Raw genomic sequence first — 27,249 nt, 5'->3', positions numbered from 1 at the left:
CTGATGTTGATCTTCCCATTGCTTTGCGCAAGGGAAAACGACAGTGCACTCTCCAACCCATCTCGCAATTTGTTTCAGAAGTTAACCTTGGTGCATCTATGAAGAATTTTATTTCAGCTCTGTCTGCCTCCTCTGTTCCGCTTCATCACAGTGAAGCTCTACTCGACTCCAAATGGATGCAGGCTATGTGTGATGAGATGGATGCCCTATGGTCTCGAGGCACTTGGGACTTGGTTGATCCTCCCACTGATGCAGATATTGTAGGCTGCAAATGGCTATATAGCATTAAATATAACTCTGATGGGTCAATTGAACGGTACAAAGCCCAGTTGGTTGCAAAAGGCTATACTCAGACTTATGGGGTTGACTTTTTTGAAACTTTTTCCCCAATTTTTTGGCACTATTCGTCTCGTTCTTTCTGTTGCTGTGCATCATGGATGGCCTCTGTTTCAGTTGGATGTCAAGAATGCCTTTTTGCATGGGGATTTGCATGAAACTGTCTACATGCAACAAACCCCAGGCTTTGAGGTTCAGGGGGAGTGTCAGAAGGTGTGCAAGTTCAAGAAGGCTATTTATGGCCTGAAGTAGAGCCCTCGGGCATGGTTTTCACAAATTATTTGAGGTAATGTCTAAGTTTGGATTTGTTAGGCCAGCTTCAGATCACTCCTTGTTTATCAAGAAAACCAATGCTGGAATTGTTGTTATGGTGGTATATGTCGATGACATCATATTAAGAGGGAGCAGTGCTACTAAAGATCTTGGTCACCTTCGATATTTTCTGGGTATCGAGGTTGTAAGAAACAAAGAGGGCTTAGTTTTGTCGCAAAGAAAGTATGTGTTGGATTTATTAAAAGAGACTGGAATGCTAGGAGCTAAGCCAACTAACATTCCAATGGATCCCAAAACTCACATGTTCAATGAGAAGTTTGACTATGTGGATAGTACTAGATTTAGATCCTTGGTGGGTAAGTTGTTATATGTGACTGTTACTAGACCTGGCATTTCATTAGCCATGAGTAAAAGCAGTCAGTTCATGGACAAACCTACCAAAGTTCACTGGGATGCAGCTATGATGGTTCTCAGGTACTTAAAGTCATCTCCTGGTAAAGGTCTGTTGTTTAAACGAAATCCCTCCTTGGACGTTGTTGCTTACACTGATGCAGATTATGCGGGGTCTGTTGAAGATAGAAAGTCAACATCTGGATTTTGTGTGTTTGTGGGAGGAAATCTTGTTTCCTGGAGGAGTAAGAAACAAACCGTTGTAGCCAGGTCAAGTGCTGAATTTGAATACCGAGCGATGGCCCGGACCGCAGCTGGGATTATGTGGGTAAAATCAGTTTTGACCGAGCTTCAGGTAAAAGTATCCTTACCTATGTTGATGATGTGTGCCAATAGGGCTGCTACATATATTGCCAACAACCCAGTGTTTCATGAAATGACTAAACATATTGAAGTTGACTGTCACTATGTTCGCGACTTGGTTCAGGCTGGGTATATCTGCACCGATCATGTATCTTCCGAAGATCAAGTAGCTGATGTCTTTACCAAGGCTCTGGCGAGGCCGAGTTTCTCTCACTGTTGTGACAAGCTGAGCATGATTGATATCTATGCTCCAACTTGAGGGCGAGTGTTGAGACATGCTATAAGGGCATTTTGGGTTTACGTGTTATTATATATTGTGTGAGGGTTATTTTTATAATTTGGTGCTCTTGTTTAATCTCTATTTAAGTAGAGATTAAACCCTAATAGAATCAGTACTTTCCCTCTCTCGTTTTCTCTCTCTCTCTGCCTCGATTCCTGCGTACTCAATCGTGGTTTCAACATTTATCATGCCTTTTTTTATATTTACACATAGAAACCACCCCTAGGATTAGAGATCTAGCCGTGTTGACTTTGCCGGATGTACTTACGGTCAACGGGCTTGAACAGGGTAGTAAATGCCCTTTTTACTAGCAGCTTAGTTAAAACTGCGTAAAAAAGCCCTAATTTTTGGTAAAATGAGGGCTTTGACCCTCATTTGACTAAAAAATTCAAGGTGTGTACGCCTCGGCTTGAGCCGCGCCTCACCTCGAGGCGTGCGCCTCAAGGCGTATGAGGCGCACGCCTCGAGGCTGTTGCATTTTGTACATGCGCCTCAAGGCATAAAGCCCCTCGCCTTGAGGCGAGGTGCGCTTTTTGCGCCTTGGCGCATTTTTAATAACACTGGCCAAGCGATTACACATCCATATATAAAGCTTGCAGACCACACTATTCATGATCCAATTTATGCATATGATCAACTACCATGTAAACCATCTACACAAGATCATATATATATATATATATATGATCACGGTCATACAAACATTTAATTAAAATCATATTCATGCGTATGAACATTAAATTGCAAACTGATCTGTTTAAGATCAGATTCATATCCCAATTCGGCTGACAAGAATTCAGCTGAGTGCAAACTGCACATGATCAACTTCATAAACATGAGTCAGCTCACAGAAATAGTCTTATAATTTCTGATAAGATACATATACATGATCAACTGATTGCAAATTGCATATGATCAACTTCATGTACATGAATCAGCTGACAAAGATATGTATGTAAATATGATAAGGTTGATTAGATTTGAATAGAGGAATTGACTAACAAGAAATACATGTGTACAGATCAGATTCATGTACATGATTAGCCTCATGTATATAAATCGGTTTACAGAAAAATATGTATATGCTAATCAGATTAATGTACATGATCAGTTTCATTTACATGAATCGGCTAAGCAGAAAATATATATGTGCTGGTCAGATTCGTGTGCATCGGCTGTATGTACATGGGTTGGCCAACAGAAAATATTTAAGTGCTGGACAGATTCATGTGCATGATCAGCTTCATGCACATGAATCGGGCAAAACAAATATATGTGAGAGCTGATCAGATTTATGTACATGAATCGGCAAAAATAAATATAAAAGCATGTTGATCGGATTCATGTACATGATCAGCTTTATCTGCTTCATGTACATGAATCTGCTAATCAGAAATATATAAGTGCTTATTAGATTCATGCACATGATCAACTTCATGTACATAAATCGGCTAATCAGAAAAAATGAGTGTGTTGATCAAAGTCATGCACATGATCAACTTGATGTGCATGAATACAACAACAACAACAACTACGCCTTCATCCCAAAATAATTGGGGTCGGCGATATGAACCAAAAAAGAAAATCATTATGGGTCTTCCACATGAATCCTTCTCCTCCAATCATTTCTATCCAATGCCATGTCCTTGGTGAGGTTCAAAGCATTCATATCCTTTCCTATCACCTCCATCCATGTCTTCCTAGGCTTACCCCGACCTCTTTTAACTAATATATTTTCCCATTTCTCCATCCTTCTAACTGGAGCATCATTAGGCCTTCGTCGAATATGTCCAAACCACCGTAAACGATTCTCTCTCATCTTATTTTCAATGGGTGCAACGCCTACCTTCTTACGTATCTCCTCGTTTCGAATCTTATCTTTTATTGTATTTCCACACATCCATCTCAGCATACGCATCTCAGCTACACTCATTTTTTGAATATGATGTCTCTTGGCAGCCCAACATTCCGTACCATATAGTAAAGCAGGCCTAATAGTCGGCCTATAAAACTTTCCCTTCAACCGCAATGGCATTCTACGATCGCACAACACTCCAGTTGCACTTTTCCATTTCATCCACCCAACCTTTATCCTATGATTTACATCTCCATCAATTTCTCCATACTTTTGAATGATAGATCCCAAATATTTGAAACAATCATCCACCGGTATTTCTTGCTCACCAAGCTTCACTACACTCTCATCATTACTTCGTTGCTTACTAAACCGACATTCCATGTATTTTGTCTTACTCTTACTCAACTTAAAACCTCTTGCTTCCAATGTTTGTCTCCATAATTCTAACTTAGCATTAACCCCAGCTCTAGACTCATCAATCAAAACAATATCATCAACAAACAACATACACCATGGCACATTTTCTTGAATTGATTTCGTAAGCTCATCCATCACTATAGCAAATAGGAAAGGGCTTAAAGCAGATCCTTGATGTAACCCAACTGTTATAGGAAAATTGGTTGTCACCCTTCCACATGTGCGGACATTGGTTACTACTCCTTCATACATATCTTTAATTATTTTGATGTACTTGAGAGAAACACCTTTCTTCATCATTGTCCACCAGAGAACGTCCCTAGGTACTCTATCGTATGCCTTCTCTAAATCAATAAAAACCATATGCAAATCTTTATTCCTCTCTCTATTTCTCTCGATAAGTTGTCTAAGAAGATGTATAGCTTCCATAGTTGATCTTCCAGGCATAAAACCAAATTGATTCTCCGATATCATGACAACCTTCCTCAACCTAGACTCAATCACCCTCTCCCAAAGTTTCATAGTATGACTCATGAGTTTTATACCACGATAGTTTGTGCAATCTTGTATATCACCCTTATTTTTATATAGAGGCACCAAAGTACTCTTCCTCCACTCATTAGGCATCTTATTTGTTCGCCAAATCTTGTTAAAAAGATTTGTCAACCATTCTAAACCTTTCTCTCCCAAGCATTTCCAAGCCTCGATAGGAATACCATATGGGCCAACTGCCCTTCTTGATTTCATTTTCTTCAAAGCCTCTGCAATTTCTTTCTTTTGAATCTTGCGCATGAAGTCACGATTCATCTCATAAAAAGGAATAGAGAAGTCTTCAAGATCCTGAGCATGACTTTCATTAAATAACTTATCAAAATAATTTTTCCATCTCTCCTTAATCTCATCATCTTTGACTAAAACCCTTTGTGTTTCATCTTTGATACATCTAACCATACCCAGATCCCTCGATTTCCTATCTCTCATCTTTGCAAGCCTATAAATATCCTTCTTGCCTTCTTTGGTATCCAACTTGTCATAAACCTCCTTATATACCTTATCCCTCGCATTCCGAACTACTTTTTTAGCTTCCTTCTTTTCTATCATATACTTCTCCAAATTCTCCTTATCACGACTCTTAGATTTCTATAACACTCTCTTTTAACCTTAATAGCTAATTTGACATCCTCGTTTCACCACGATGTATCCTTACCTAGCGGTGCACCGCCTTTAGACTCACCCAATACCTCCTTAGCCACTTTTCTCATATCACCCGCTATCTTATTCCACATTGATTCTGAATCCTCCTCGAGACACCAATCAGCTTCCTTAACTACCTGCTCTACAAACATTCCTTGTTTAGCTCCTTTCAGTGCCCACCACTTAATTCTAGGATATATCCTATGTCTATCCCTTTTGCGGCATTGTCTAATTCTAAGATCTAAAATTAAGACTCTATGTTGTGTAGCTACACTTTCTCCCGGTATAACCTTACAATCGATGCAACAACCCCTATCTCTCTTTCTAAGTAGGAAAAAATCTATCTGACTCGTATTAACCCCACTTTTAAATGTTACTAAGTGAGACTCCCTCTTCCTAAACCAAGTGTTTGCTAAGATCATATCATAGGACAAACCAAAATCTAAAATCCTTTCTCCACTTTCGTTTCTTTCTCCTATACCATAGCCTCCATGGATACTCTCAAAACGATCCCTACTAATGCCTACATGCCCATTAAGGTCACCGCCGATAAAAAGCCTTTCTCCATAAGATATCTCTTGTACTACTCTATCTAAATCTTCCCAAAATTGACGCTTAATGGAATCATCTAAACCTACTTGAGGAGCATAAACACTAATAATATTAATAATATCTGTACCTAATACTAATTTAATAAGTAAAATCCTATCACCCTTCCTACGGACCTCAACTACTTTATCTATAAACTCACGACTCATAACAATCCCTACTCCATTCCTATTCCTATTTATTCCTGTATACCAAATCGTATATCCCCAAGGTTCTATCACTTTTGCTTTCTCACCTACCCATTTGGTTGTTAAATTATGTATATATAAATATATATATACATATACTTATATATATATACATTCATATATATATATAAGTATATATACGTATATGTGTATATATACATAATAATATAGCTTTTTCATGTTTTGTATAAACCAAAAACCCGATAGGGGTGTTTTGGTAATTCCACATGTACTTTTTTCTTTTTTACCTTTTTTCCTTTTTCCCCTTTTTCTTTTTCCTTTTAATTTTTCTGTTTTTACTTTTTGGAATCATAAAGGGGCCCCACCTATCTAGTCGTTGGGGCCCCAACAGTCATATTTATGACCGTTGGGGCTCCCAACGACTAGAAGGGAGCCCCCTTTATGGTCCTCCTTTAGTGCTTTCCTCTATATAAAGAGGAGGTTCCCCCTTGTAAATGTATGGGTTTTTCACCCTTCTCTTCTTTTCTTTAATAATATCCAACTTATGTCTTTAAGTCATTTTATATTTTTGAGAGTTTTGTGTATGCACATTTGGTGTTTGTGTGCTTGGCTCTAGTGGTCACTCTTAAAGAGTGCCTTTTTGCTCTATTGGTGCTTTCGCCTCTTTTCATTACATGGTATCAGAGCAAGGTTGGTGATTGGGCTTTTCTTTCGTCATCTTGGAACGCGTGCCTCTCAAAGTTTTAAAGAAAGGAAGTATATTTGGTGCCGATGAAACATGACTCTAAAGTGGAGCTTTCTTTTAAGCTAAATGGGTCCAACTATCTCATGTGGGCCTTCGCTATGGAAAATCATCTAAGAGGTAAGAAACTTTGGGATTTTGTTATGGGAACTACTCCCGAACCCTCTCTTGTTCTCACCAAAATCGAGAATGAGGTTGAAAAAGCTTTAGATGGCGATGAGCGCATCAAAGCCATTAATGACCATCAATCCAAAATTGAGGATTGGGAAAGTAACCATGTCAAAATTTTGGCATGGTTTATGAGCAATGTTGACCTTGAAAATTGTGCGAATATTGCCAAATTTAGAAGGGCCAATTGCCAAATTTAGAAGGGCCAATGAGGCTTGGTTTTTCCTTAAGGGTATGTATACCCAAAAGGATCTTGCTCGACAATTTTTTTGTCAAGAAAAAATCCGTTCCACCAAACAAATGGATATGAGTGTCCGGGACTATTTTAGCTCTCTAACCCCTCTTTGGGATGAGCTTGCCCTTCTTGAGCCTAAATGGGTTGCTCCGCAAGATATTGAGCTAAGAAGGGAACAAATTCAAAAGGAGCACTTTTTTCAATTCCTTCATGGTCTTCGCCCGGAATTTGAACAAGTTAGGGTATCTCTTCTCCATAGAAGTAAAGCCCTACCTATTGAAGATGCCCTCGCCGAGATATATCAAGAAGAAACTCGACTTGGCTTGAGCATTAAGAGTGATGAAGTTTTGGCCGTTACAAGGCCCGGATCAAATATTAAAGCATATAAACCTCCCCACTTTAACAAAAATAGTAATGGGCCTAGAAAGGGAATTATATGCCATTATTGTAATGAACCGGGGCACATTAGACCGGTTTGTCCAAAACTTAAAGGAAAGGTTGCCGCGGTTGGAGAAAATTCTCCAAAGAAGGAAGAAAGTACCAAAGAGGGAGATATCAAAGAAACTCTAAATCACATCTCCGAAGTTCTCCAACACCTTCTCAAGACTTCTCCTTCAACATCCGGAGCCGCCATCGCCTACTCTTCATCACCTTCAGGTATGTGGATACTAGACTCCGGTGCTTCTTTTCATATGACATCTCATAAAAACTCTCTTTCAAATGTTTTTTCTGAACCCAAGTCCTCCTATGTTTCAACGGCCGATGGAACATCATTGAAAATTGAAAGTATTGGAACACTTGACTTCAAAAATTCTCAAAACTTTTTCGTTCCTAAAGTAAGAATCGTTCCAAAAATTAATTTAAATCTTTTTTTCGTTTCCCAAATCACCGATCATGGATGCCAAGTCTCTTTCTCACCTAAAGATTGCACCGTGCAGGATCTCCAGTCAGGGAAGCTGATTGGGCAAGGCCATAGAAGCGGTGATCTCTATTTTATGGATTTTTTGACGCTTCCATCTAAGTCATCTTGCAATCTTGTAAAAGAGAAAAGTATTGGAATTTGGCATGAGAGACTTGGTCATCCAAATTTTGTAAAAATGTCTCTTTTTCCTTTTTTGAACAATACTTGTAAAGACAATCACATGACTTGTAAAGATTGCATTTTTGGGAAATCTAAAGCTACTCCATTTCCTCAAAGAAGTTACTTTACCACTCGACCTTTTGAACTTGTTCATTCCGATGTATGGGGACCCTCCCCTATTTTATCTAAAGGAGGTTTTTCGTATTATGTGGTCTTTATTGATGACTTCACTCGATTTACGTGGACATACTTCCTAAGTCGCAAATCCGAAGTCTTCTCCTTCTTTAAAAAATTTCATGCAATGGTTAAAAATCAATTTTTGGGAAATCTGTCTATTCTTAGGTCCGATTCGGGAGGTGAATATATGTCTAATGATTTTCAAAGCTACTTAAAAGAAAATGGTATTTGTCATCAACGTTCTTGTCCCAACACTCCGCAACAAAATGGTCTTGCGGAAAGAAAGCATAGACACATAATAGAAACTACAAGAACGTTATTGATTTCAAAAAATATCCCAAAATCCTTTTGGGCCGAAGTGGTTCTAACCTCAACATATCTCATCAATAGAATCCCTTCATCCTCTTTGAAAAACCTTTCTCCATTTGAAAAACTTTATAATATGTCTCTCGATTATAAAAGATTAAGAATTTTTGGATGTAAATGCTTTGTTTTAACTCGCAAAAATGATAAACTTTCTCCTAGGGCTATTGAATGTATTTTTTTGGGATATGGCGAAAAACAAAAAGGATATCGATGTTTTGACATGCTTAAGAATAAACTTTATATCTCAAAAGATGTCACATTCCTCGAAGAAGAAAATGGTTTTTCGCACCAACCAAATGAAAATATTGACTATTCCTTTTTATTTGACTTGTTACCTCAAGAAAACATCATAGATGATCATCTTGATCCTAGTGAATCTCTTAACGAAGATCTTTTTGAACATCCAAATAATGATCAAAACTTAGAAGAAAATGCTTCAAGACAAATACAAGTCTACTCTAGAAGGAATGAAAGAAATCCTCCTTGTGCCCTTGAAAAATTCTCTCAAAGTGAGTCCATAGAAGAGACCTCTCAAAGAAGATCAAATCGTATTCCCAAGATACCAAATAGATTTGTTTCTTATGACTTTTTTTCTCCTAACTTTCGAGCATGCCTACTTGCTCTTCACTCCTTTCATGAACCATCTCATTACAATGATGCTAAACAATATGCTCATTGGAATGAAGCTATGGAACTTGAACTTAATGCCCTTAAAAAGGCGCAAACTTGGGAAATCCTTGATCCTCCCAATGGCAAGAAACCCATTGGATGTAGATGGGTGTTTAAGGTAAAAACTAAGAGTGATGGTTCATTAGAAAGATATAAGGCTAGGTTGGTAGCCAAAGGATACGCCCAAGAGTATGGGGTAGATTATGATGAAACTTTTGCCCAGTTGCTCGAATGACTAGTGTTCGAGCCCTTATTGCTATAGTCTCTGTTAAAAAATTGCCAATCTTTCAACTTGATGTTAAAAATGTCTTTTTGAATGATAATTTAAATGAAGAAGTTTATATGGAACCGCCTTCAGGTATGAATTTAGATGGAAAAGTTTTAAAATTAAAAAAGGCTTTATATGGACTTAAGCAAGCTCCTAAAGCTTGGTATGACAAGTTTAGTAATGTATTAATCAAATTAGGTTTTTCTTCTTGCTATACTGACACTGCTCTTTTTGTTAAAAGGACATGTGACTCCATTATTATGCTTCTGCTGTATGTTGATGATATGATCATCACTGGGAATGACAAAAAGGGAGTAAATGATGTTAAGTCTATGCTAAAAGATACTTTTGATATGTCTGATCTTGGTTATTTGAGATATTTTTTAGGAATTGAAGTGGCTTATTCCGCGCGAGGATACATCTTATCTCAAATGAAGTTAGCTGCAAAAATTTGTACCAAATCAGGAATATCTGATGAAAAGAAGGTTGAGACTCCCGAAGTTATCAATTCGAAACTAAGACTTGAAGATGGTGTTCTTCTTGAAGATCCAACCCCCTACCGTCAATTAATTGGATCCCTCACCTATCTATCCATCACACGTCCAGACATAGCTCATGCGGTTCATGCAGTGAGCCAGTTTCAGCACGTACCTACTACGTTTCATATGGCTGCCATAATGAGAATTGTGCGATATATCAAAAATACCATCTCTAAGGGACTCTTCTTATCCTCTTCCTCATCTCTTGAATTGACTGCTTTTACTGATGCTGACTGGGGAGAAAATCCCAATGATCGTATCTCAATTACGGGTCTTTGCATTTTTTTAGGAGAATCTCTCATCTCGTGGAGATGCAAGAAGCAGCAGAAGGTCTCATTATCATCTACTGAAGCTGAGTATCGGGCTATGGCGATGACAACTATGGAAATTGTGTGGCTCAGAAGTCTCTTTGGTGACATGGGCGTTCCCATTTCCACTCCCACCAAGCTCTGTTGTGATAACAAGAGTGCGATATACATTGCCAGCAATCACACCTTTCATGTGCGGACCAAGCATATCGAAATGGATTGCCATTATGTTTGAGACGAATATCTCAAAGGGACCATCACATTGCCATATGTCACTTCAGAGTATCAACTGGCTGACTTCTTCACCAAGGCGCTCCCAACTCCACGATTCATGTTTCTTCTTGGCAAACTTTCAGTCTTCTCCCCGTAAAGTTTAAGGGGGCATGTTAAATTATGTATATATAAATATATATACATATACTTATATATATATATATACATTTATATATATATATATATAAGTATATATACGTATATATGTATATATACATAATAATATAGCTTTTTCATGTTTTGTATAAACCAAAAACCCGATAGGGGTGTTTTGGTAATTCCACATGTACTTTTTTCTTTTTTACCTTTTTTCCTTTTTTCCCTTTTTCTTTTTCCTTTTAATTTTTCTGTTTTTACTTTTTGGAATCATAAAGGGGCCCCACCTATCTAGTCGTTGGGGCCCCAACAGTCATATTTATGACCGTTGGGGCTCCCAACGACTAGAAGGGAGCCCCCTTTATGGTCCTCCTTTAGTGCTTTCCTCCTCTATATAAAGAGGAGGTTCCCCCTTGTAAATGTATGGGTTTTTCACCCTTCTCTTCTTTTCTTCAATAACATCCAACTTACGACTTTAAGTCATTTTATATTTTTGAGAGTTTTGTGTATGCACATTTGGTGTTTGTGTGCTTGGCTCTAGTGGTCACTCTTAAAGAGTGCCTTTTTGCTCTATTGGTGCTTCCGTCTCTTTTCATTACATTGGTCTCTTGTAGACATAAAATATAAATCTTTCTCCTACACATAACATCTACTAACTCTACCAACTTACCAGTTAAAGACTCTATGTTCCAAGAGGCTAACCTAAGTTTATGGTGACTAACTTCTTTACCCCCACCCGTCCAACAAAGTGAGGGAACCCTTGCCTATTTGACACCACACCGGGCGCCGGTGTGACGCGTCGCTTCCGGGCGACGACCTAGCAACCCTTGCCCATTTATCACTGCCTTCGGGCCTATAGAGTACAACGCGTCGCTCAGTAGGGAACGCCCCAACGAAATTCTCATATTGGTTCATATTCATAGGGTATGACTAAGTTTTTATGCTGGCTGTCACATGCCTACCGCAACCCTCCTCCTTTATCCGGGCTTGGGACCGACAGTGTATAACTAAACAGTTATACACAGGCGGAGTTTTGATGTGCATGAATCAACTAAAAAAAATATATGTAAGTGTGCATCAAGTATGATCAACAAACTAGAAAACAAAAATATCTGATATATGCTCATAAAATCAGCAACTATAGAAAATTCATGTATAAGATTCAAAATCATGAAATCGGCAACTATATGTGATCAGGTTCATGCTCTTGAATCGATAAGCAGAAAATTAATTGCATATATATAGGATGCATGCTCATGAAATCGACCCACTGAAAAGAAATACATATTCGGATGCATGATCATGAAATCGACAAAACTGAGAATTTAAATGCATATACATGAAATCGGCAGGACTGGAATATATATATATATATATATATATATATATATATATATATATATATATATATATTTCATATGCATGAGCATGAAATCAACATAACTAAGAATTTAAATGCATATACATGAAATCGGCAAATAAGGAAATATCTATATATATCTTTGAAATGAGATTTCCCTTTTTTCCCCTCTAAACCCATGCTTGAATCGATTTATACTAACCCTTTTCTGTGCGGATTAAGAGAGAAACGCATACGTTGATTCGAAGTTATGAAAAGCTAGAGAAAATCGTTAGAAAATTTATTTTTTATTTATTTTATCTCTTTTACTTTCTTTTCTTCTCTTTCTCTCCTAGTTCATGATTTTTTCCTTTCTATTTTTTTCTCAACTCTCTCTTTCTAGAAACGATTTCTAGAGAGAGAGGAGCTCTAGCCTCTTTTATAATTTTTTAAAACCTCTAGAGAGGGGATGACGCCCCCTTGTAGTCCCCTTTAGGGGTAGTGTTCTACCATGTGTAGAATTCTACCTCCTTATCCCTTCTAGATTTTTATTTTATTTTTATTTTTTATTCTAAAGGAATATTTTAGGGAGGGAGGCCCCCTCCTAGGTGTTCATATGGGGTAGAGTTCTACTTGCGGTAGAACTCTACCTCATCCTTAGTCTTAAATTTAAAGTGGTTGTTTTTAAAACTTTAAATTCATTTTAGTTTTAAAATTGACACGGATGGATTATGGATCCATATTGGATCCATGATCTAAATTTATATTCAAAATCCAATTTGATCTCAACCTGGACCGAATCCTAGTCAATATGGATCCTGGATTGGGTCCAGATTCATAATAACATGGGTCCGCGGTCTAATCTGATCCAAAGAAAAAAATATCTATAAATAGAGGCCGATTATTTTAGAAAATCCATTTTTTGGGCCAACCGTTATCCGATTTCGAGAAAATAGATCTCCTACGAGATCTACGTTCCGAGATGGCTCTAAAGATGGTCTCACCTCAATTTTGCTTCTGAATTTCGCCTGAATTTAACTTGAATTTCGCTTGAATTTAACTTGAATTTCGCTTGAATTTAAAGGTTTAAAACGATTAATTTCACATATTTTGCTTAACATTTTAAAATCTTATTCGTGGGCTCTGGACCAAGTTTAGACCCAGCTGGCATCACCTCATATATACATACTTTCCACAAATTTTTTTATCAATTTAAATATAAGTATATAATTTTAAAATTATATTTTTAGACTTAAAAATCATGAAAAAATTATGAGATATTACAGATACTGTAGAAAACAACTAACAAGGGAAAAAATGCTGCATCTCTGATACATCAGAGGGTCCTGATCCAGATCAAGATCCAGTTCCACAATGTCTAGAATATTCCGAACCAGTTTCTAAATTTCTATAGTTTATACCATTCCTTCAATTTTCATTGACATTTGGATTAGGATTTGATTGTTACATTTGGATTAAGATTGCATCTGAAGTGTTTGTTGTTATGTAAATCTGTTGTAATTATTATCTCATGTAATTTTACCTGCTGCAACTGTTTAGATTTATATTTATATAAAGGTTAAGTGTGTGGCTTCTAATATTAGATGTCATTGTGGGGCCAAGCAATATCTCTCTGAATTACCCATTTTGTCTTATGTACATTTGGATTAGGATTGCATCTAAAGTTTTTGTTGTTATGTTTATCTGTTGCAACTGTTATCTCATGTAATTTTAAGTGCTGTAACTGTTTGTATATATATATATATATAGGGCCACTAGAATATGAGAACTAAAGTGTGAACTAGGCATTTGCGATGCTTCTTTTGCAAATCTGACATTGCAGATGTGTTCAACATGGTCCATTTGCTAGGAACCGACTATTGGATCATGCTTTTTCAACAAAAAAACATGATTTTTGGATGCATGAATATTTATGAAAATTCTGAGCCATTGATTTCAAGCCTTAAAAAAATCCTGCTTATGCATAACAACTGGAGGATTCAAGAGCCTATCTCTTTAAAACCAAGCATTTATATCACTTCTTTACGATCAGATTTAAGAAAAAAAACCCATGAAAATCTTGGTGAACACTCTAGTTCTTATAAAGCGTGTTGCTTCTCACACTAGATGCCCCAGTTAAGTATGTTGCTTCTCAGACTAGATGGGGCTCTAATCCACCCATTTTTCTTGTGTACTTAAAAAGATTGTGCGGTTTAGAGCGTGCAGGTAAGCTTATCTTTGATATCAACCTCTAACGACCCCAACTCATCCTCGTTGAAAAGTGATTTTTTTTTTCAAAACAATTGCAGAAACAAACCCAGAGACCCGAGGTCTTACATAGATAATCAAGATCTACGCCACAAGGGGTTTTGTATTAACCATCAATCAAACCAAATAACTTTATTCATCATCAATAATTGAAGTTTGACAAAAAATAAACAAATGAATATCAAATAAGCTAAATAGAGTCAGACTCTCTCAAAATAAAATATCAAGGTGGTTACGTAGTCTTTGTAGCTCCCTATAGCAGCTGGTCTCATCATTGAGCTTCAGAGACTGTGAAAAACATAAAGTATACGGTGTCAGAATCATAGATCCTGCGTATGAATTCCTCTAATGAATCAAATAAGCAAGAAAAATATAAATCAAATTCATGCAACATTTATTTTTATAGGAATACAATTATAACAAATTCCTGTATTCAAGTAATCATTCATGCATTAGTGAACAATTATCATGCAACAACAATATATCACAATTAAAAGAACAAGTAACGATGCATGATCTAATACACAAAAAGAATATGCATGATGTCAATGCACATGCATGAATAACTTATTATTTTTTATCAGAGTTTTCTTTTGTATGCATGTCCCTATTAAATGCACATAATTTTAGTTCCACTTTTCATTAAAACCCGTGGATATTAAAAAACGGGTACAACAAATTCTCGAGGTTCAAGTTAGGTTTCTAATTGTAACTTAACACACAATTTTGTATTTTATTACTGGGTTTCACACTTGGCCCTCGACCAATATCAGGAATTAGCACTATCCATCAAAACATTGAATTCAACATCTAATGTCGGGACACTAGGAAAATCAACATCCACTAATGCCACTTTCTTGGTATACCAATAACAACAGCTGTGTCTATACACCACCTCAGGCAAAGTGGCAAAATCTTCCTAAAACCGTGGTCAGGAGGTGAATCACCTAGTTGAGTTTAGGGGCACAATCACACATAAAATTTTAGTATCCTCACGGTTCCCCAAAACCGAAGTCCAGGATTTCTACACTATAGAAGAGACATCCAGGAAAAAACATTAATTACACTATTTTTTTCTTTTTATTAAAAGAAAAATTTATTTCTTAATATTCATTTTACAAATCAGCATGCAAAACACAACACGTGACTTCAACCCATTACAACATGAAGCAATGCAATTAATTCAGAAATTCAGTAAATATCAAATTGATTTTTGCGATGCATAAAACTAAACATAGAGCAACACCTGCTCGTGGCCCACACAACCTACAATGGTTCACATTGACCACCGATGCATCTGATGCAAAAGTCACAATAAGCATGCACATATGAAATCATTCATCATGCTCATAAACGCACATTCATGCAACCATAATAAGAATGTACATATATAACCATTTCACACATGCATAAGATCACAAGGCAAACGTCACGCTCTACCTGCGAGCCTAACACACAACTGGTAGGAATCTTTGGCTTATCTACGTTCCTTTAGCCAACTGAACAACTACCTTACACTTCTGCTTATCATCGACAAGATTACGCATACCAACCTGTCAACATCTTGCTTTTGTGCTCGATAAACTATACTTCAGCTTCGCAAATTTGCGTAACCAAGATAAACCATCTCTGTCATCTTCAGTGTCGCACACAACGAACAACAAGGTCTCTGTAAATTTTTCTGCTCTGATGCCAATTTGTCAAGGGCATAAATTTTTTTGCAAACTCGCGACGCGCCAAACTACCTAGTCTGGCCAGCCTAACGGCCAAAGGCCGCACACCAACACTTTTCCATGTGCTAAATCATTTTTATTGACCCTACGCACCACTTCATGCACAACTGTCTAGCAGAAGCTGATCAAGCGCATCTTCAAATGCGAATTCCAACTAGTCCATGCCGCTTAGTGCATAGCCGTCCCATACCTCCTATCACTTCCGAAAGGGGCAAAAACTTGCCTTAGCCTTGCGTGCCATGAAACATATTGCGACTCCATGCACACAACACAACAAAACCTCGCCACTGAAGGAACAAGACCTTGCGCCCCCCAGTCCGAAGACCAGTTGATGATTGAACACCATAGCGAAGAGCACCACCCAGACTCATTCGCCGGTGCTTAGGCATTCAGTCGCCTAGCCCCGAGTCACCATACTCGGTTGGAACCACCTAAGATGATCCCTAGGGGAATTAGCCCTAACCCACATACACCCCCGTGCGTCCAACCGCTATGCCTGAGAAACTCTTGCAAGCCCAGAGGTCCTTAACCAAATCTCCAAAGGCCACATCCTTTGATCCGCTGGCACTGCTTAATCAAATAAAGCTCTACGTTTGAGCCACCACACATCGATGCACTAATGCCGACATCTTTGCGTATCGCATGTGGCGCTATCACCGACCGTCACCTATCAAGCCAACGCATACCACACACTCCTACACTCGATGCATTTTTCACTCAGTATAGCTCCGCATTGCACATGCCCCATTCCGAAGGCTCGGTCCGGGACAAATACAATGTCAGTAAAATAAACAAAAAGACCAACATGACTCCTTGTACACTGAGTGTTTACAAAAGAATTCAAAAAAAGTAAACATATGATACTGCCCTTCTAGAATGCATGCAAATACACAATAGTTCATATGTGACTTAACAATCTTCCTCAAACTGCTGATTGCATAAACAAGAGTTTGTCAAATATAAAAAAATGAAAATTAGAGGTGAAAGAGACTTGGTGAAGAAGTCGCTGAACTGGTACCTGGGGGAGACATATGGTAATGAGATAATGCCTCCAAGATATTTTTCCCTTACATAAAGGCAAACTACTACAAAATAACCATGATCCTATGATACCTGGGCACTCCATTTTGCCCTATGTACCCGCGTCAATGCTTGGACACCATTTTACCCTCCGTACATACAAGTTTGTATTCAATTTATAGTTTATAATTATATTTTCAGTATATAATATATATTCTAGATATAACATATATATTTAGATTATATTCAGTTTATTTTGTATATATATATATATATATATATATATATATATATATATATATATATATATAAAACTGTGTCCCCGTACCCCCATTTTTTGGAATTACCTTGTCGTACCCTCCATACTTGTACCTGCACTCGCACCCACACCTGCACCCGTACCCAGGTGACATAGCCATGATGGTTGAGATAAAAATACTTAGGTCATTGGGTCAGACATGGGCCTCACTTCTGAGGCTCAGCTGGACCTGTTCATTGGGCGGGGCCTTTTGACTGACCGTGTATTTTCCTTTTGAAAAGTTAGGTGGGCCTGTGGGCGCGACAACAGACTCGTCTAAGGATACACAATAGCCAGTTGTAAAATGCCTATCTGTCACATTTCCTCCTTAATCTGCACTTCTGTATTGTATAACAAGTCAAGGCCAACTAATGAGGAAGATGATATCGAGGCCCCTTTGAATGATTTCTGTTTAGTAGGTTTCTTCTAATGTGAAAGGCATAGTTTTGATGTCTTCTAGAAGTTTCAGTCCTTGTCTCATTTATATGAGGATCCAAGACCATGGCACGCCATGAATGTTGGCCAACATCCTCTATAGCTCTCAGGCCAGTTCCATTTTCTCTTGCTGGAACAATCTCTATAATCATCTAATTCAATGTGCTTGCCTGCTAAAGCCAATCCAAAGATGGAAGTCTATGGAATGCATTGCAACTATCACATAGTCATGTTAAATCAGGTGTTGGTCCTTAAAATTTTCACCTCATAATAAGAATGATGAAGATTTATTTCAAAGAAAGAAGGATGATTAAGATGACTATTTTGTCATGTGAATACTACATTATGAAGTTTTAGCACTTTCTATGAAAACAAATCATTGACAAGCATGAAATGTGAAATGAAGGTGAGAAATCATCTCTTAGGAAAATCTCATTGCCTTTTGATCCTTAAACTTGACCCTCATAATAGAGTTGAAACACGAAAGGAAGGTGAGAAATCAGGTACATACTTTAGGAATATAGATATTTTGTATATGAGGGCCTTACTGAATCATAAGGTGATGCCTAATAATGAGGAAGATGATACTGAAACCTGTTTGCATGACAAATCCAATTCAGTAGGTTTTCTTTGAGTTGGAAGGGGTTGCTTTGATGAATCTTCTAGATGCTAAAGTCCTCCCATTGGGATTAAATAAGATATCTAGATGGTTAAGTCATACTAAAGCCCATCTATGAATGGAATTTTTTGTAATACATTGCAATTGCCATAGTGGGGATGTTGATCAATCAGCTGTTGATCCTTGCACCTCATAAGAAGAAGAATTAAGATAATCATCCACATCATTTGAATTCATAGTATGTTGTGAGCACTCCATACAAAAAGAAATCATGTGCAAGGAAGTGAACTTAACAGTCTGATTTTCATTATCTTAGAAAACAACAACTTTTGTGGTTGAAACTTTGATGTATAGACATTCAGTTTCTGTTGACCTCTTCATAAGAAATTATTGTTTATGAGCACTATTTTGTCCATGTTCTCTTGTAACAGTTGCAAATGTTGAAAAACATTAGTTCAGAAGGATTTAGTTGTTTCATTCTTTATATTTATATAATAAGCAAGTATATCTGGCGATGCACTAGGTTGACTACAATGTGGTCTTCTCATGATCTTTGCTCAAACTTGCTTCTGACTTCAAGGTCATGCTTCAACCCAATGTGAGGCATTTGCTACGTGAAACTATATTCGAGTGCCAATGTTAATTAATCTTTTTGTGTGAGGCATTTGCTATGTGAAACTATAATCGAGTGCCATTGTTAATTTATCTTTTTGTAACAATAGTATGATATGCTGATTATGTTTTCAATTGTAGAGGGGTGATGATCTTGGAAAATTTAGGAATCTAGATGAGATTTCGTTTGTTGATGGATATCCAGCATACTCTCATCTGCTATCTATCATGGAAGAATCCATGCAAATAGTTTGTGAAGTAAAAGGTAAATTGCAGTTCAATCGTCTTGTGCTTTGTTAACTTATTGAAATCTATCCTTGGAAGTAGTTGTAATGGATATCTTTGCAATTATTGGCTTAGACTTTTATAGATGTAATTGTATATTTCTTTTTATGGGGACTGCTTCAAAGATTTCTAGGGATTTTTTTTTCCGCTAAAGTTGTCTTGGATGGAGCATATTCATCAACAACTGAAATCTATCCATGGCATTTTAGTTGCCCAGATCCTTTGTTTTTAATAACTAAATGTCATCGAATGGTTCCATTTGTCTTATGTTTCATTTTAGGTGAGTTTGTTAGTTCCTACTTCGTTCTCTTTTTATTGATTTATTTCATTTTTGCATTACAGCTTTCCTATGTTGCATGGACACTCCATTTTACTCCTGTATTATATCCCCTTATATACAGTTATATTGAAAAACTTCATAGAAATGGCCATATCCCAGTATCCACAGCCGTATCAATGTGGCACAACAATTTTTCTAAACCCTTATGAGTCAATTTCTTTATGTTAACCAAGCTCATCATCTATGTTATCTAATTTCTGAAAGTAGTGTAATGTTTCAATCAAATCACAATAATGTAAAATATCGTTCCTATCATACAATAAGGTTCTTTACATTGCAATATCAACCTCTAGGCTGATTCCGTAGAGATCCTAGTATTATTAGATAAAAATTATCAGGCCCTATCGACCTATATCATACTGTATCATATGAGACAACTTATTCCTTAACTGTCATCGAGAACTGGAATATTCTAAAGATGGAAAAATAGCATTCAAATCACTCCATAAAATTGGGTATTTGTGCAAAATTGAGCCCTAGAAGGTTGGTTTTGGGAGATCTGTTCTCCCCCAAACCTAAGGAGGTTATTTTTTGCAAATATATTAAAAAAGCGAGCCTTAGAAAAAGTTTTTGTGAGAAATCTACTCTCATTCGTCCCTAGAGAGGTGTTTCATTGGAGGATCTTTGTTTTTGAAGGTAGAGGCTGTAACGATCCCAAATTAACCCTAAAAAATTCTGTGGATTTTTTTTAAACGAATAAATGATTTTAAAATATTGCGGACAACGTCTAGCTGCTCCAAGGGTGTCGCCTGACAGTCCTGCACGGACACACTAACCAAGAACACCATGCAACCCTGCTTGTGGTACTTGGAGATCTTCAAGACTGGGACGATCTTCACCTCACTCACCGGTCTCGTCAAATAGAATAATAATGCAGACAAATCAGGACGCTTTAAGATAACTTTCTTGCCCCGACACTGGAGGGTAACATTATGCCTAGACAACCAGTCCATACCCAGAATGACATCATAAAACGTCATATCTAGTATGACGAAGTCGGCAGATAACTCATGTCCCTCAATAACAATGCTAACTTCTGGAAAGTACTTTCCGCAGAAAGAGGATGCACCCATAGGTGACATCACATCAAGAGCCTTATCAAGGCTAAAAGGAACAAATTCGAGCAATTTTGCAAACGAAGCAGAAATAAAACTATGGGTCGCGCCCGAATCAAACATCACGCATGCAAAGTGATAAGTGACTAAGAAGATACCTTCGATTAGGTCAGTCTGATCCCCCTGAGTGGCTGTTGTAGCCGCGTAAACTCGCCCATTGGTACTGCTGCTGAGGTCTCTGCTGCTGCTGTTGTCCTCCTTGAGCCGTTGGTTTGTTCGAATAACATGGAGCAATGTGCCCAGGCTTTTAGCACTGGTAGCAGACCCCCTTGAACATCGGACAAAAGCCCAGAGGATGGCTCTTGTCGTACTTGCGACATACTGATTGGGTCTTTCCTTGTTGCCTCTACTGCTGGGTCGACCCTACTGTCGCCCCTCACGGGTCCGCTACCTCTTGCCACCTTGCGTCTTTCCACCTGCAGGTGAGATCTTCCTCGCTCCGCCCGAAGAACCACCACCGTTGTCGCCTCCCTTCTGAAATGTATTTCTGGATCTCTCCTAGTCCTTCGTCAGTACTGTAGCAAACTCAATCGCATCAACCAAGGTAGTAGGCTGGCTCATCAATACTCGAGTCCGCAGTTCGTCCTTCAGCCTGCACACGAACTTAGCCGCTCTTGCCTTATCGTCAGCGAAAAGGTTCGGACAGTATCGCTATAAGCTTCTGAATCTAGTGGCATAGTCCACTAGACCCATGCTTCCCTGAGTAAGCTGAAGGAACCGCTGCTGTATCTGCTCTCGAGCGTAGGAAGGAAAATAGGTGTCCAGAAACTCCTCCTTAAACACCTCCCAAGGAATCATGTCCAAATCGGCGTACTTCACCATTCGCAGGGTGTTCCACCATTTCTTGGCATCGCCCTTCAGACGGTACATGCCAAACACAGTCTTTCTATCCTCGAGAACAGGTAGGACATCGAACGCCCATTCGGTCTCCTCGACCCAGCTGTCAACTGCCTCTGGGTCGACCTTCCCTGAAAAAGTTGGCGGGTCCAACTTCAGGAATCTCTCGAAGGAAATGCCACCTGTGTTCGGAACAACCTTGGAGGGGTGGACACAAGTAGCTGCTTGTGCTGTCTGCATCGTCATAGTCTCCGTCAGCGTGTTGAGTGCGTTCATGAAATCTCTCTGCTCCTGCCAATTCGCGAGAGCTTGAGTGGAAGTCGAATCACGGTTGCAACGATACATCTAAAACATGGAGTTTTTAAAAAATTACACCCCGATCGATCCTATCATCTTAGGATTGATCCTGAACAAAAGCATTCATACAGTCATACCAAGGATATTAATTCATACCAGAAGAGAATTAAACTATGAATGCAATCAAGCATAAGAATTTCACATGCTTTAAATAAAAGTATTAAATAGCCTTACCAGTGAAGAAGACTGCTCTGGAGCATGAGGCACGACTTGCTAACACTTCAGGATAGGGCTCACTTACCAAAATTAAAAACTTAATGCTAAAAGTATGATAGAAGTGTAAGATTTTGTGGTCGCTATGATACCAAACCTGTAACGACCCCAACTCAAACCCCTTAAAAATGCATTTTTTTTAAACCATTGCAAAAATCTTCCCAGAGACCCGAGACCTTTACTATTCCACTCACAGCTAAAAAACCAAACAAACCACCAGGGATCTTACGTTTATCATCCACACTATAGCAAGCCAAATTTTATTAAATAAGTAAGAATAATCTTGAGACAATTGCATAAGAAGAATAAGAGTGCATAAACAATTTAATGTAACGAAAAAGAAAGAAAAGCAGAGCCATACCGTCCATTCGTGAAGCTGTCTAGCAGTCGTATAACACTCGTAGCTCTCCTAGAAGCGAGTCACTTCACTGATCCCCTGAGAGTACGAAAAATACCAAAAGTAGGGTGTCAGAATCCAAGGAATTCTGTGTACGAATCCTTCTGATAAAACAAATAAGCATAAAGAATGTATGTAAGATTCATGCAAAATTTTAGTGGGATTATAACAATTTCATAATTCGGTTAACCATTTATGCAATAAGGAACAATTATTAAGCATGAGAAAACATTTAATAAATAATAAGGACCACAATTTATACAATACCACATTTAACAAGTATTAAGGAACAATCTCATGCATTCACCAATATATAACAACTGAGGGAACAAGTAAATATGTATGATTTCAGTTCAATGCATGAATAAATTATTATCTTTTATCAACGTTTTCTTTGCATATGCATGTCCCTATTAAATGCATATAATTTAAGTTCTTCTTTTTATTACCACTGCCCGCGGATACACCAAACGATTAGAATTTTCTAAGGTTAAGTAGGGTTCTAGGGTAACTTAGCACACAAGTTGAATTTTATTACTGAGTTTCAAACTTTGCCCTCGACCGAATCACCTTCGGAACGTTACACCTCCACATCTAATGTCGGGATACTAAGGACCTCCACGTCGAATAATGCCACTTTCTTGGTATACCAAAACAACAGTTGTCTACAAACCACCCCTAGGTAAAGTGACAGACTCTTTCTAAAATCGTGGTCATGAGAAAGAACCTCAATATCGGGTTCAGGGGTAATCAATAATGTACACAGAGTTTTTGTATCCTCGTGGTCCCCCAAAACCGAAACTCTAAGATTCTTATTCTAATGACGGGAGATCTCAGAACGTATATTAACTGTTCTTTTATCTTTATTTGCTTATCAATAATCAATTCTTTAATTTGCAATTCATCATGCAAACAAAGGTACAAACTCACATATTCCCCTGCGATAACCATCCCAGGACCACCGTTCTCAGAAAAACATAGAACAGTGCAATAATATTATTGTGATTTTTGCGATGCATTTAAAATAAATAAAAAACGAGCAATCTAAAGCTCGCGGCTCACCAGGCCCATGATGATTCACTTCGATCATCGATGCACCATATGCAAAAACCATAACAATATGCTATATATGAAATGAATCAGATGCTTTCCAAATGCACATTCATGTGTGCACATTTTAACTATGCACATGAAACAAGGATATTTACAAGCATGTTTTTATTTAGTTCATATGCTAGTGACAAGTGCACATATTTTAGTCAACGGCATGATTCCATTCATTACGTGTAATCATGTCAATTGCATACTTTCATTGTGTACACATATTCACGTCAATTCATGTTTTCTTTAAGTGTACATATTCATTGCATGCTTTCACTCAATACCCAAATTCATGTCAATGCATGTATTCATGTCAAATGCATGCTTTAATTCACATGTTTACGTCACTTGTAAGCTTTCATTCATGAATCTCTTCACTTAAAACATGTGGCTACTTATGCAATTATACATATGCAACATAATCTAAAATTCAAGATTTGCACGTGCTTACAAGATAACCATGTAAATAACATTGCATTTGAATATTGATCACGCAAAATTAATTAATTATAAGCATGCGAAAATCAATTTCTTGCATGCACATAGCCGAGGCATTTACATTGGGCGAAATCTGGAAATTAAAAAAAGATACACAACACGTAATAATTTTTTTGTAAAACAAAAGTCCAGCACCCAGCCGACGGCTGGGGCTCGGCTCCAGCCTAGTCGTCTGGGCCGGCTGCCCCGCGACATAAAAATGTTAATCCAGATTTTTTTTTTTGAAAATCTGACCTAGCCGACCCTATCGGTTGGGTCTCGCACACAACCAAACCAACCCAGCTGACCCAGTCGTCTGGGTCAGTTTCCCAGCCCAGCTGACCCAGTCGGATGGGGCTGACTGCCCTGGGCCCAACAATTTAACTACCGTTTTTTTTTGAAATGTACAGTCGGTTGCAACCAGCCGACTCACTCGGTTGGGCCAGCTCTAGCCCAGCCAACTCAATCGGCTTGGGACGACTGCCCCGCAACAACAAATATATGAATCTTTTTTTTTTGAGCTATGCGTGAACTATACATAGTTACATGAATGAAAAAAATATGTTGTAAACATGATCACGTTCACATATGCTTACAAAACGAATTAAAACCTATGCATGTTCAGAAATATAACATGAGCAAGTTTACTTGAAAATACTTATTCAAGAAAGCATGCATATTCATCTTTTTCCATAAGCATACCATTATATACACTTTTTCTGGTAAATACATGCATACAAAATTGTTTCAACATATATTTTCATGCATCTATCCAATCCATATCATGATCCATCCATGGAAATCGATGTTCATCGACGAGAGCCCTAAAAGAAGCACTCTTACCACCAATAAAAATTCTGTTTCAGCATGTACAATTTTTTTTCATTGAAAAGATAAAAGAACTCAAGAGTACAACCATAGAGGAAGATCCATGAATCATCCTCCATATATTTTTGAGAAAACAATTATGTAAACGTTTTTCCATGGATTTCCATCCGAGATATTGAAAAAAAACAACAACCGACATTCGATTTCTCATTTGAATCCAAAAGAGGAAACCTGAACAAAGATGATGGTGGAAAACGTTGGATGATAGAAGAAGATGACCTTCTTCCTCTTCCTCTCTTTTCCCTCTTTCTCTCTTTTCCCTCTTTCTCTCTCTTCCTCTCTTTTCCCTTTTTTTCTTCTCTCTTTTTTTTGACCACTTATAGTATCAAGGCCCCCCCCTTCTCCAGCCCATTGTTAGATTTTGAATCTCCAGGTCCTTCCACGCGTGAGATCTGAAAAACAGAGAGAGAGAGAGAGAAAGGGAGAGAGAAGTTGGGAGAAACCGATACCCCTTCAGCAATAGGGTCGGCTGCTGTGTATTCCTTCATATTAACAAGTGATTACAAAATTTTAGGGTACTAAAATACCCCTCATTACAATAATCAATATTACATAATGCCATTAATGAAGAAGTGGATGTCACGGGTCCTGGATCTTCAGATCCATGACCCATAACCGAGAAAACACTTCTTTTCACCCTCCCTCAAGTTGTGCATGATCTTGAATCATGAACAACTTGCCTTTTAACATCCAAAATCTGTCTTTTGTCAATCCTTTTGTAAATATATCCACCACTTGATCTGTAGTTCGAACAAATTCAGGCTCAATCTCTTTCTCTTCTACCTTTTGTCTCACAAAATGCTGGTCTATTTCAATATGTTTGGCACGACTGTGATGGATTGGATTAAGACATACTAATGGCGCTCTGGTTGTCACACAGAAGAAGTGATCGAGATATCGATTCTCCGACTTCTGTCAGTAGATGTCTAACCCAAGTAGCCTCAGCAGTGACGGCTGCCATTGACCTGTATTCAGCCTCTGTACTGGATCTGGCAACAGCCTTTTGTTTCTTACTACTCCAAGAAACCAAATTCATCCCAACATATACACAATAGCCTGATACTGATCTGCGTTCATCTGGATCTCCCGCCCAGTCCGCGTCAGAATAAATAGTGATCTCATGTGCACTTTGCCCATTTGTCTTTCGCTTATATGTGAGACCATCCCCAACCGTTCCCTTCAGATATCGTAGTATCCATTTAACTGCTTCCATATGCCCTTCACATGGGGCATGCATAAACTGAGAAACTTGATTCACCGAGTAGACTATATCAGGGCGAGTAAAAGTGAGGTATTGTAACATACCCACTATGCTACGGTACTGTGTGGGATTATCAAATGGATCTCCGTCTTGAGAGCTAAGCCTTTGATGAAGAACGCTAGGAGTGCTCAAGGGCTTGCAGTCTTTCATACCCGATTTATTGAGAACATCAATGGTATACTTATGTTGAGTGAGAGTCATTTTTTCAGAGGAACTGTCGACTTCAATTCCAAGAAAGTACCGTAGTTTGCCAAGGTCCTTCATTTTGAACCTCTGATTCAAGAGATGTTTGACTTCTTCAATGTGCTCATTGGAACTGCCAGTGATGATAATATCATCCACATATATCAACAACAGAGTAATTATGTCTTGGTTCTTAAATATAAATAAGGAGTGGTCAAGAAGAGATTTCTTAAAACCATACTTTTGTATTTCAAGAGAAAAGCTGTCAAACCAAGATCGAGATGCCTGCTTCAATCCATATATCGCCCTTTTTAGTCTGCAGACATATTTTGTAGGATTACCTTCTGCGTAACCAGTGGGTTGTTCCATGTAAATTTCTTCTCTCAAATCTCCATGAAGAAAAGCATTCTTCACATCAAGTTGGCTAATGGTCCATTGGTGTTCAATGGCTAAAGAAAGTATGACTCGGATTGTCCCCATCCTCATAACTGGACTAAAGGTTTCATCATAATCCTGTCCTTGCTCCTGTGTAAAACCTTTGGCTACAAGTCTCGCCTTGTATCGCTCTATAGTCCCATCCGGTTTATACTTTATTTTGTACACCCATTTCGAACCAACAACGTTTCTGTCAGGTGGTCTTGATACGACATCCCACGTACCACATTCATGTAGAGCTTCCA

The 27,249-nt window shown here is 38.1% G+C and overlaps 1 protein-coding gene across 1 annotated transcript in view; it reads left to right on the top strand.

Moving 5' to 3' along the window:
* Positions 1-27,249, top strand: part of LOC149840816 (ribonuclease H2 subunit B) — a 125,914-nt gene that overhangs the window by 44,440 nt on the left and 54,225 nt on the right. Inside the window, exon 5 of the mRNA XM_090003364.1 lies at positions 19,257-19,380. Within this exon, the coding sequence (XP_089859490.1) occupies positions 19,257-19,380 (124 nt within the window). The remainder of the gene's footprint in view (positions 1-19,256; positions 19,381-27,249) is intronic.

Source organism: Nuphar pumila, chromosome 4 (assembly GCF_984573655.1).
Source record: "Nuphar pumila chromosome 4, dmNupPumi1.hap1.1, whole genome shotgun sequence".
Taxonomy (NCBI): domain Eukaryota; kingdom Viridiplantae; phylum Streptophyta; class Magnoliopsida; order Nymphaeales; family Nymphaeaceae; genus Nuphar; species Nuphar pumila.
The sequence above is the reverse complement of the archived record's forward strand: the minus strand, read 5'-3'. Positions and strand labels throughout refer to the sequence as shown.